The sequence below is a fragment of the Colias croceus genome, chromosome 4 (genome assembly GCF_905220415.1).
Source record: "Colias croceus chromosome 4, ilColCroc2.1".
Taxonomy (NCBI): domain Eukaryota; kingdom Metazoa; phylum Arthropoda; class Insecta; order Lepidoptera; family Pieridae; genus Colias; species Colias croceus.
In genome coordinates, this window is record NC_059540.1 from 8,830,785 (window position 1) to 8,843,886 (window position 13,102).

The window sequence follows — 13,102 nt, forward strand, 5'->3', positions numbered from 1 at the left end:
TATTAATTCGCTATATAATATACCTACTCCTCTATTCAAAGACATTTTTGGTTCATATTTCAATATCTTGTATTATAGTGCATTTTAATATAATGCATTTTAATATAATTAAATAACACTACAAGAATGGAAAACAAAATAATATTTTTAATTTAATTAATGGGCATTATTCTGCTTCAAGTATAGAAACATCACGTCTTGAATTAAGATTGTAAACGTGAAACACAGCCTTGTTAACGATAGCGTCACATATTCCTGAAGTTACCCTGAAACGAAATAAATACGTCCATAATAGATAGGTAACAAAAATATATTTTTAAGCAGTTTACATATTAGTAAAAAAAGTACCTTCTACTGAGTTTCGGCTTGGAATCAGTTTCTATCACATTTAACAGGTGTCCATACATAGGTAAATCTTCCTTGGAATAATATTGTAAATGGTATTTAAACATTTTGCTATGCATGGCGTCCCTGAAAATTTTAATGATGCGCATACACATCATCAAATTTCTTGATAATTTAAGTCCAAAGAATAAATGAATAAACAGACTCACCATAATATTCCATCAATAATACGTATAATATCGGCAACTGTCATATTATTTCCACTAGTACCAGCGCCAGAAGAGCCGTAGTCGTTAAAATCGGATGACATTAAATCATACGGTGGTGCCTGTTAGTTTTAAATAATTTTAAAATTACTTTTATCTCTCGATAGTTATTGTATTCAACTAAAGTGAATATAAAAAAAATTATGATCATAAAGTAACGAGATCTATGTTACGATTGAATTTAAATTTGATTTGAGTTTAAATATCCCCCTTTTTGGAGTCTGATTGTAGCTATCACTTTATTTTTGGTCCAAGTCAAAAATCTGTATCTGCTAATAGTATTTTAAAATATCATAACGCATCATACCTGTTCCCACATTTGTTTCATAAGCATTCTCGGAACACCGTCACGTTGTCCTTTCGATGACACGGATACGGTCATAGACAAATATGACGGTTGTGGTTTTTTAAGATCCAAAACGTATGGAGGGAAATCATTGATACCCTTAAAAAGTAAATAATATATTATGTGTTTACTGTTTTCGTATTTATTTGATAAATCTGAAGTATATGTGCAATGTAGGTACTGCTATGGTTCACATTGTTGTGAAAAATAAATAATGTTCTCAAAACATCCTTTAAAATGTTTAAAATTGAATCGCTTAGATTAAGGATTGGTCTCCGCGCGCGCGCTACGACTAGATACCGCTCCACCTAAAAACAATAGCTCCGTGAGTGCGGCAACTCAGTTCTGTAGTGTGTGTAAGGCAATTTGTAAGGACGCTAGTGTGTGTGAAGAATTGTACTGCCAGCTACATAAATTTTACCCCATAAATGGGAAATGGGCTATCTTGGAAAGAAGTTTGAAAAATATTTTTATTTCATTTTGGCCTTGCCGGGAATCGAACCCATGAACATGTGACTCAAATCCACTTGCGATGCCACTATACTATCACAAAGGTTTTTTAAAAGTAAAAAAGCGGTAATAAAAAAAATAACATACATATGAGTCAGTTAAACAAGGTTAAACAGAAATAAATTATTGTTATTATCATTTTTTTTATAATATGCGTTAGTAATAGACTAATAGTATTGAAAAAAAAAACATTATGAATAAAATAAGTTCAAATTAAAAGTGTGTTTTTGGGATATGCAGTACGGCAACACTAAATGGCGTCGTATTTTCGTAAACAACATTTTCAAAGTACAGGTGAAATATTGAATAATACGATTATTCCTGATGGTACGTGATCCCAGTGTCTTTCTTATTATTTATTGTATTTTTTTTAAACAGTTTTATGGCACAAACAGGCATTTTACTTCAGGTTTTGTCCAAAATCTTTAGAAACTATCGGTACGCCCTCTCCACACAATGCTTGTGACACGACTGGCTCGGGTACGCCGATTTCGGCGTACTTTTAGTTGCCGCATTTTTCGAGTACGCCGGCGGTATCTAGTCGTAGCGCGCGCGGAGACCAATCCTTAATCTAAGATTGAATCGATTCAATGTAGTTAAAAGTTATATTCTAAATTTCAAAAGAAATACGAATGTTAAATAATGTTATTAAGATAGACTCACAGGATGGAACATCCCTTCTTCTGTTATAATGAATTCCTGGTTGCATTTTTCTGTTTTATTCCTTCTCAGAAGTTCGTTGCGTTGATATCGTCTTCGCTCAGTCAAATCCAAAATCTCGCAAGCGATTGTGGTGCTTAAATACGTGAATAATAATAATTAGTGAGCTGTTGTATTTTAATAAGGATTGCTGATTTTTAAATTAACGTTTTGAAGTCTACGAGTACTTAGATTTAGGTAAATAATTGTCTAAGGTAGCTTTAGGTACTAGTCGGATGTTTTTATTTTCATTTATAAAAACGAGGAGGCTTACGTAAATGTCGCAGGCTCCTGAAGAGTGTAAACAGTCATCGTAATCCATTCCGATGATTTCGGTTGCAGCACCCCCCACCACGGGGTCAAAACAATGTTAACTATATTCGCTATTCTTTCCCTGTTTACTCGTAGTTAAAGTAGTTAGTGTAGTTTTTTTTTTCAATTTAATATTTAATAATTATTATTAATCTAGAATGTCTTTTTATACCAATATTATAATGCTGAAGATTTGAACGCTCTAATTTTAGGAACGGTTCTAATGTAGTTCCAATTGAAAAATAATATAGCTTATTGATGCATAAAGGCTATATTGTAACATCCTACAACGTTAAATAAGGACTGCATCAATGAAAAATATTCACGAAGTTGCGTGGGTCAGCTAGTTTCATACCTATTCATATATTTATCCCCAATTAAATCTATTATTTTGTGAAACTAAAAATACTCACGGCATCCAAATAAATCGTAAAACATGATCCGTGTCATTGTTTATAGCTATAACATCTCTTGATAGTGAATGCGTGGGCATAATTGGCAAAGTTATATGATCCTTTGATAGGGGAAGTGGGCCCAAAGGGGGCACCTTACCGGAAAATTAAAAAAAATGAAGTTTGAAAAGAAGTTAAACCATTTATTTTTTTGCAAAAAGTTCCATTAATAAATACTTTTGAATGCTAAGTGGTTAAACTTGTCAAAAGTTAAAGTATATAATAATTATTAACAGTTTACTAAAAGCCTACGATTGCCTGCTTTGCCCGAAGGGGAGGCCTAAAGCGGGCTTTCGTTTAGGGCAAAACGGGCAGTAGTTAGGTAAAGCGGGCAGGCCTGGATTTAAACAGCAGATTTCAAAATATACAGCCACAAATAATATATATAATAAATAGAGTAAAAGACAAAAATATTTTATAAGTTATGTATTTCAAACAGTCACACAATTATTTTTAAATTTAAATATGAAACAAAGGAACTTAAAAAAATAAAAGTCTCATAACAAAATTAAAAATAAATTTATAATTGTCATTAATGATGAAACATATTATAAAGGTCAGCATAACATGTGAACGACAAGTATTTAAACAAAATAAATCCTAAAATAATGTAATAGGTAGGTATACAAGTTCCATAAATTCTTGTTTAGACAGCCCGTAAAATAAAGAGTCCACGTATTCCAAAAGCTCCATACCTTGTTCCGTAAAAAAGACAGTAGTAAACCCTTAGAGTAAACCTAACAATTAGCTCATTACACGAACCCGATTTAAGATGTCTTTGCAATGTCGTTCTTGGAATCCCATATTTAGTTGCTACTTTTTGTCAGGTTTTCCTAACTCTTGCACTTCACGCATTGCTTGCTGCATAGTTGAGCATTGCCATGAGGCTTGTGAAGTTTTACGCGTATATTTACTAACCATCTGAAAGGAAAAAGCAAATTCTAAAGCAAAAAATTAACAAAAGAATGTAACATTTTAGCGGACGGGGCAAAGCGGGCGCGTGCCCGCTTTACCCTGCCCGCTTTGCCTTTTTCGACATTTGAAAGGTTCAGACGAAATTCTAGCCTCAAGATTTTTAGACATGTGGATTTTTATGGAACCAAAATACGGCCAGATAGCCACTTAATAACTAACAAATTTTGGTTAAAGGATTGTAAAGACCAAAATAAACAGAACACATATTACATACCTTGCAATATTTTTCAAAAATCACCGAAAAACATTTATTTGTTGCAGCTTGTAAATGCGTGCTCGCAAGCGAATCGAACGACTGCCGCGAGGTGGGAGGGTTGTGGGGATCGTGCTCACGCGTCGCGCGCGCGCCATTATTTAAAATTTCGATACTATACTGAGTGCCCGCTTTAGGCTCTATGCCCACTTTAGGCCTCCTTCCCCTAAATATACCTTGAACACGTTATTATTATCACGATTTTTTATTAATTACACGAACTAACAATCAAAATTGTATAAAAAAAGATAAATCTGTAACAAACCACGTACAATATTTTGTGTATACGCAGATCGAATAACTTGTTCCACATAGCTTGGGATATCCAATCGAGTTTCAATGCAATTTGGTAAACCGCCTTGTCCCTTCACCAAGATCTTGACAATATCGTATCCGAAGGAGCAGAAGAATACCACCTTTGAATTAATAATATAGTCTATAGATTTTTGTCTGCAGATAGACAGGAGTCAGGAGTGAGGGAGTCAAAGATTGATAGAGGCTACTTTTTACCACAGTAAAACATGACATTCCTATCAAATTCCTATGGGAAGACCAAAAAGATGCGTGTTTTAATCTCTCAAAAATTCTGATAGATGGCGTTAAAACGATCACGTGATAGCGGGAGAAAAAGCTAGGCAATAATATTTTAGAAACAGTTTTCCATTAGATATGGTCTTAGATAGTTAGAATCACCTCATAATCGATCATTTCAGTAGGCATAAAAGCGAAGGGTACTGCCAATTTGTCCAAAGGAGGCACTTCTGCGAAATATTGCAAGCATCGTATGACTGTGTCTGGAGTTATAGTATTTCCCCGAAGTAAGCGCCATGTGGTAAAAACGTCTGTTGGGTTGTAAAGCCATACAATCTAGAATATTGATTTCGTATAAATTCTAACAAACCTTCTTCAAGGAAAGTCGTAACAAATGTGGTGGTGAGGCGCTTTTGCTATCCCACGGTTTTATTGATATTTTTATCTATTTCTTGGATTTTATTTCCTATGTTCATTGTACAAATTCATCTCGCTATGAAGCCTATGTATTTAGGTATAGTTGTGTGAAATTAGTATTTTGCGTCGTCTATAATAATCAATCAACTAAACAGTAAAATAACTGTGTCAATGCCGTTAAATTGATCAAGCTTCACTAAAACACGAAAGTGGAACTTAACTTACTCGTATAACAGGATCTAGGTTATTAATAGGTACTCTCCCACAGTCCAATATGGTCAGGTAGTCATTATTTTCGACGTTTCGTCGCAATGGCGTGAGAACACCTTTGGATTTCAAGTGCGTAAAAATATTGATGAATATGTTTATTGTGCGGTTATTCGACATCGTTAATACGTAGCATAAGGTATTCTTCCCTTCGAGACAGTATTGTAGGTTCATTTGTAATATTCCTGGATTCGTGGGCTAGAAATAAGAGGTTATTTCAAAATAAATAAAAAATCTCTGGTTAAAATAGACGAGACTAGAATAGATTTAAAAACTGTCTCTACTGTCGTGATGGTCTTTAGTCCCATCGGACTAGGGATGCTTGTACGTACTGTATCATATTATTTTCTACATAATGCGCTTCTATTTTTCAAATTTAGCTCATTGGCCGAAATATTTGCATGAAGTCTTTGGAGTAGGTACCTACTGTAAATTGTTAAACACTAAAACATATAGTAGGTATATCGTGTTTTAATCACTTCACAATGTTTATTCCCAAATACGGTTATGTATATGTCGTGGTCATATCGTAGATTTGATCATTTCATGATATGAGTGGCCATTTCACGAAATGGTCGCATATCGTGAAATGGCCAACATAGTTTGATCAGATCGTTAAATCGTCAACGTTTCACGATTTGTTCATCCACATTTGGCCAGATCGTATAAAATATAAAGAGTCCATAAAATATTAAAAAATTTCAGAATAACTATATTCTAAAAACTTGTTTAATATCATTTAAGTTAGTGCCGCGGCAGCGGCCGGCGAATGCCAGAAGCGAATCGTTTTTGCAATAGAAAACAGTTAGGTTAGGTTAGGTTAGACTTTGATAAACAACGCACGAGCCGAGCGAGCAAAGCGAGCGTGCCGCGGCAGCGGCCGGCGAGTGCCAGAAGCGGATCGCTTTTTAAAAAACAAACAATTATAATAATATAGTAGTAGTTTCTTAAATTATTTTATTTAAGTCGCATTTTTTCTTAAATACATAATATAAGATATCCACATTTTCCATAGTACTCGTACCTCTTCGTCGTAAATTCTTTGCTATGACTTTCTTCATAATATTGTTATTAAACGAATTATGAAGTTTTTAACTGCGAATAATTTAATTTTCGCCAGCGGCCGCCATCTTATCACATAAACACAGAGCTTGCAGCGCCTCTACCAACGATTAATGTAACTATTTTACGATATGATCAAATAATTTTGATCATTTCATGAAAAAACCGTGCGTTTATTGGCCATATCGTGAAACGATTTCTTATCATTGATCTGCCCAAACCACATCATGATGTGGCCAAACTAAATTGGCCATTTCACGATATGCGACCATTTCGTGAAATGGCCACTCATATCATGAAATGATCAAATCTACGATATGACCACGACATATACAACCATGACAAATTCCATACCGAAACTATTCCATTGCTCGGAGTCAGTTCCACCAATGCCCTATGCACACACGTATGCTTCATCACATACGTAGATATACCCTGTTGTACTTCCACCATTTCACAATCGCATATCTTCTCCCTTCTCAAGTTCCAAGCCACTGGCACTCGGTACACACAACCTATTATGAAGATTAACTCAACTCGCTCAGAGCGTAAGCATAAATCTGGTGCGTACAGATTCACGTTTAGAGGCTTATTTGGTCTACAGTTCTCCAACGCTTTGTTGAGTCTGCAATATTTTGATGAAGATTAACATTCGCACAACCTAATTAATATACTTGGAATCTATTAGAAACGATTATGAATGTAGGTATTAGATGTTGTTAAAATTAATTGAAGAATCTAACTTGTGAATGTATTAATTGGTGATGAAGACAATAGCAGACGTTATTAGGAAAGTTAGGTACTATTGGTACTATGAACTTTTTGTAAATCGCAATGTTCAACTTACTCTTTTACATTGGTAATATTCCAAACGCAGTGATTGCTCAGAATCACTGGACATTTCACAGATATCGTGCGTTTAATCTGCAACGGGATATTCACAAATTGCATGAAAGCCGACGTGATTCAGTTGTAATTCTCAAATTCGATGCAGACATTGTAAAATCTAACCTTTATGGTTGGATAGATACCGTCGTACCAAACAATGCAAATTGTTTTCTTTATTGGCTGTATCTCCTCCACTTCGTCAAACTCAGTTCTGAAGAGCACTGTGTATTTTATATCTATTTGTCTGGAGCCCGCACCGTGCGCTGTTACTTTTAATTTTATTTCGCAGTGGTTAGATGGTTTGAGGCTATTCTAAAATTTTTAATTTTATAAATTTGTATCATATTTCAGCAAAATCATCTTAACTCGTAAGATATGACTATTATCAGTTTTATTTTATATAATGAAACTTTGAGTTTAATAAGGACGTCATTATAATATTATCATGCCTTGTATTAATACTATTATTGAATTTAATTTGGTAATTATTTATGAAAAAATCTTTACCACATTAGAATCTATTTCAAATTTATCTCCACTATGATCATCGCCCATGCCGTCGATTACATGATAAAGTTTTGATGTGAAATAACATGATCCATAATTATACAGTGTTATAGTAAATAGAACACTCTCTTCAACAACAGCATCGTGGATATTTAGGGTTTTGGGCAAAACCTAAAACATGCAAAATCTTACTTATAAACTCAGACATGTAATAAATACATTGTATGGCTAATAAACTCCACCTACCCTCAAATCCGGAAGTTCAGAAAAGCCGGTTATACGTATAAACAGCTCAGTTGGCACACCGACAGGTCTATAATACAAATTTATTTTATTCCAACGTTATTTTGGGAATGATATTTCATACAAATGAATGATATTTTACGTAGTAATAGTATCTCTATGTATTTCACCTGTCATCAATAAGACAGATGCAGGAACACGTGACGGTCGTTTCGTAGACTTTATTCGGTTCTTTGGGAAAGAACCACCAATGAAAACGGAGTATTTCCTTTGGTGACATTACTATGCAACCGTTATTGTCCGCTCCCAACCACGGCACAGAATTAAGAACTCGCATACTATAAACAAATAATATAACCAAATTCAAGTGTTTTTACATACATATGGATATTTATTTTGATACCTAGAATATCCGGTATGTATTTAATTTAAATGTGAGGACTATAGGTATGTTCCTCATTTCCTGCCAAAAACATTGTCCCAAGAAACCGGCTTCGAGAGCCTTTAAAGTCTTTTATATAAATATCAACTACAATTTGTGTATTTCCCCATCTATTCTATCTAAGAATATCGTCTTACTGTATACTCATTCTAGTAAGGTTATGCAGGTATGCGGTACAATAGTTGGTGCAGCCCGTGATAGTAGGCGGGAACTCGTACAAGGCGTGCGCTTGCGGGCTGTAGCCGTGTGACATCACTTCAACCTTACTTGTTTCTGCGTTACCGAATAGGCATATACGAGCCTGGTGAATTTTGTATAAAATGTGTTGATTTATGAGCAGAAAGGGTTAAACATTTATAAAGCTATATTGAACCTTATGGAGGTAATACTATAAATGAGGGAAGTACCTAGTATAAAGGTTAAAAAATAAAACATTTGTAAATCTATATTGAACCTTATGTAATACTACAAATGAGGGTACTTGGAAACGTCGAGTTATTTTACAATGCCAAGAAAACGCATTAATTGTCGGTACAAATTTTACAATATAACTGTCAATACAACATTTATTTAGGAAAGTATTGTAAGTATTATTTATTACCTTTTGAACTTTATTTATTATCAAATCCCAAGTTTCACAGTATTCTCCGAATGCCTTTGGTTCTAAAGCAACTGATATTATTTGCCAACCTCTTCCTTGGACTATACCACACATGGGCATCAAAACATAATTTCTGAGGGTAGTTAGATATTTATTACGTTACCCACATTAAACACAAATGTGAGTGGATTGATCAGAAAATGGCCTTACGTATTCGGTGGTGCCTCGAATTTAAAATGCATTGGAATGTCATGTTTATTGGATAGCATGAAATTGGCAAACGTTGTTCTTGCAGGAACTGTTGGTGGCATCACGACCTGTATAGAAATTCTAGGTATTGCTAAAACGTAAGCAAATAAAACTCATATACCTACAATATTTTAAAGATAAAGATAGCTCTACATTCTTGTATTGAGTCGCATTAAAATTGACGGTTTATTGAAAAAAGGTGCGCTTGTTAAGTATTAAGTACGTTGTTAGTACGCAAATTATGACTCCGTGACCTAGTCAATATCTTCATAGGTAAACACTGAAATAACTTCGAAAATTACGTTCTTCTTTTTATTCGGATGCACAAAGCATTCCTAAAATGACTTTTTAATAATCAAACCTCAACCGGACAATCCCATTCCGTAGTCCATTCAGTACACGGTGACCAAGTATTTCCGATACACGGTATCCTAAACCACGTGTGTTTGATTTTAACTTCATTGTTACTATCGTAGACTTTCTGCTGACAATCTCCACATAGCAGGAAACCATACACTTCGTTATCGAAATCTGGTCTGTAATACAATTTTAAAGTATATTTTGTTCTCATTTTATTAAAGGTCCCCAATTTATAAGAAGTATTTTTACCTAAATCTGATAGTAAACAATCGTGACTCATTAGGCGGTATTACTGCCTCAATGGGATCTATTAGAAACACATTATCAGGATCTGAAACACAATTACGTAATATTAAAATGGAATAGGAGGCGTTTGTTTTGCTTTTCAAAAACGTTGATCAAAGTACTTAAAATGATTTTAAATATAATTTGTAGTTAAGAAAGAGAGAAAAATATACAACTGCTATGATAGGATAAAAGAAGTTGTTCTTCTTTCTGTATTGGATGAAAACATTTTGGCTGATTTCCAAGGAAAAAAAATCATACGAAAACCTACGGCGTTCTTGAGAACGTCGCTCGGTTAAAAAAGGGAATATTTTACCTAAAAGCCAAAGAATGTACACATCCTCCTCTCTATGGTTAGTGACACACAAAGTCTGCGATATATTTAGGGTAATGTCTGTCACACTGCCTGTACCAAAGTCCAGATATCTCTCAAACGCAGAAGCTGGCGGTATATAGTCCAAACGGTTCAGACTATTCTCCATAAGGTGTACGAATCTTCGCTTGCGTTTCCAATTTTTCTCAAACACATGATCATGTATATTATATAGGGGGTTTCCAGGGAGCACGACGGCCGCAATAACATTTAAAAAGATGGGCTCCTTGAAGATGAAGTTGGGTTAATTAATAATTTAGAATTAAAATTGAATACAAATTCCCGCTAACAACCACTATTAACTTTTGCGTAGGTATCAATCTTTATTTTTGTACTTATGTAATTTTATAAATCCTTCTTTATAAGTACTAGGGAAATCGAAAAACGCAGCCCCGGCATATCTCAATCGTTTAATTATTATCAAAAGATTCATAGTAATGCCGGAATTTTGAAATAAAAATAATATGTAGTGGAAAAACTATCTAGATAGAGAATAGTTCAATAGTGTTAAGTATTTTAAGCTGGTTTTACCATCGTCCTTTAAAACATTAACAAGTTTCGTTAAAATATTTGTTTTTATGAACATAGGTACCTGATGCAAAACTAGACAGACAAGTTCAGTTGTGTATATGCCAAGTGCAGAACCGTTGAAAATTACATTTGCAGTTATTGTCTCGAATGCCCGAACGACTCCGCAATTACCAGTTGATATCTAATTAAAAACATTATGTAAAACCTAAATGGCGCGTATTCTCAAACGTTGGTAAGTTAGGGATCTGTGGTAAGCTTGTGGCAAGTGAAGTCCCGAGTCCCCTTAGTGGGGTAAGGGGCAGATGCATTATACATCTGTTTCACTGATCGATTTTCTTTAGGGACAAGTAGGTGATCAGCCTTCTGGACCGAGACATTTTTTTTCTTCGTCTCCACTGTACCAAGGAGGCGGTCCAAGGAAGCTTGTGGTAAGGGACAACTAATATAGTTCACAATATAATAATTAAAAACATTATGAAAATCCTAAATGGCGCGTATTCTCAAACGTTGGTAAGTTAGGGATCTGTGGTAAGGGACAACTAATATAGTTCACATAATAATTATTATGTTCTATTGTATAATCCGTTTTAATGGTAAATATTATGTTGTGTGTTATAAAAAGTAATAACAGATAAACAATAGATTTACATTTGTCTCGGTTACATAAAAATATAATGAGGTAGGTACACTATTTACAACTATTGTTAACGTGTCCCTTGAGAATGAGAGACACACGCCACCCTTTAGTACAATAATGTGTAACGTTGTTAGAAATAGTCGCGTATGTGCATACGTGTTTTGAGGCATTAACCTGCGTAATGAAAATTTAAAGAAACAATTATTTACTTGGAAAAATCCTTGACCGCTGATCGGTAGGAGCCACTGGTAAGGCGCATCGATCGCTGACTTATTTATAATGTTTATTGTCTCATTCCTTTGTTCAGTTACATTTTTGCATATTCTGAAGACCAGTTTTCGTCTGCTTAGCTTAACTTCCGGCCCTATATGATAGTTAAAGTTGAAATTACTTACATTTTAGAAAAGCCGTAAAGAAACGCTTAGTAGTAACATCAAGTTAGAGTGATTAAAAACAGCAGTAAAAAATATACTCAGGTACCTTACTTATCTGTAAGAAGTTTAGGTAGTTAACTATAGTTTACTTACCGTAACATTTACCAGTAACTATCAATCTATACATATTTCCCATTATGTCATCAATTAAATAGTATTCAGTAAATGATTGGCCCGGAATGTTTGGCTTAAAAATAATTGTTACTTGGGCGCATTTCAAAGGATCTATAGAAGTAGAAGTTATAACGACTTTGAAAACTTTGTCTATACTATTTAAAATATAGGTGTGCGAAATCCGGTATATTAACGGTTTCTGAAATGATAAAATATTTGAATTAGATTTTTGTTAGCAGAATCAGAGGTGCTAAAGACATCTTCTAGGAATAATACGTACTCACTATATCGTATCTAATCGTACGTTTTATGATACGATACTCAAAATAGGTAGGTACAAGATTTTGAGAATTTAACAGCTGCAAATTAACTTACCCCACTTGTGTTTTGAATAGTGATGGATTTTTCTGCTACTGTGTCGACAGGTAAACAACCAAAATCGACGTTTCGCGTATCGGATATACTATCGAGAGAAACGTTCTGCATATTCATAATCTATCATTAAATTAGTCAATAACGTTTTTTATCAAACAGCTAAAGAAAAATGTCAAAGAAACCTGCAATATTTTTTTTTTTATTAATTACTTACCATAGTGTTAATTATTTTTCTATGTCCCGAAAAAGTTATGGTTACATACCGTAGTATACTGTGTGATACCGTGGGTATCTTGGTGGTATACCTATAAATTTTTTCACAAAAATGTGACAAAAATAATTATCAAAAAATAGATAAGTAACTAAGTAGTTACTTTTATCAATCATACAATAATTTTTATCTGAATGAAAAACTACCCGCGTTCTGTACTCTAATTTCCACAGGTAATTTCATGTCTGTGTTTCATGTGATTTCACACAAGAGAAAAATCTTCACCAAATTCCCTATAATTCCACTTTCATAAGGCCGCCTGTCCACCTGCAAGAAAACTTCCGTGAGAAATGTCCGACAGCAAACAAGCTTATAATTATTTTGAAAAAAAAAAAATAAATTTCTAATCACATTGCA

General features: G+C 34.1%; 1 protein-coding gene across 1 annotated transcript; it reads right to left on the reverse strand.

Annotated features, from left to right (window-relative positions):
• Nucleotides 1-127: 127 nt before the first annotated feature.
• Nucleotides 128-12,650, reverse strand: LOC123691100 (cilia- and flagella-associated protein 65-like). The gene is made up of 27 exons (XM_045635338.1): nt 12,475-12,650; nt 12,079-12,298; nt 11,761-11,915; nt 10,976-11,095; nt 10,327-10,609; nt 9,975-10,056; nt 9,727-9,901; nt 9,327-9,433; nt 9,117-9,249; nt 8,653-8,816; nt 8,244-8,411; nt 8,077-8,143; nt 7,831-8,001; nt 7,447-7,635; nt 7,283-7,359; nt 6,790-7,060; nt 5,332-5,571; nt 4,852-5,025; nt 4,431-4,574; nt 4,328-4,334; nt 2,892-3,000; nt 2,441-2,560; nt 2,131-2,263; nt 919-1,056; nt 555-673; nt 349-471; nt 128-266 (listed from the first exon to the last, which is right to left on the reverse strand). The coding sequence occupies exons 1-27, from the start codon at nt 12,589-12,591 to the stop codon at nt 167-169; spliced, it is 3,906 nt and encodes a 1,301-aa protein (XP_045491294.1). The 5' UTR covers nt 12,592-12,650; the 3' UTR covers nt 128-166.
• Nucleotides 12,651-13,102: the final 452 nt, after the last annotated feature.

Coding starts and splice junctions, on each gene's coding strand:
- LOC123691100 (XM_045635338.1), bottom strand. CDS start 12,591: ATGAATATGCAGAACGTTTCTCTCGATAGTATATCCGATACGCGAAAC. Junction 7,061..7,282: donor AATATTACCAATGTAAAAGA/GTAAGTTGAACA, acceptor AAAATATTGCAG/ACTCAACAAAGCGTTGGAGA. Junction 267..348: donor AAGCCGAAACTCAGTAGAAG/GTACTTTTTTTA, acceptor ATTTCGTTTCAG/GGTAACTTCAGGAATATGTG.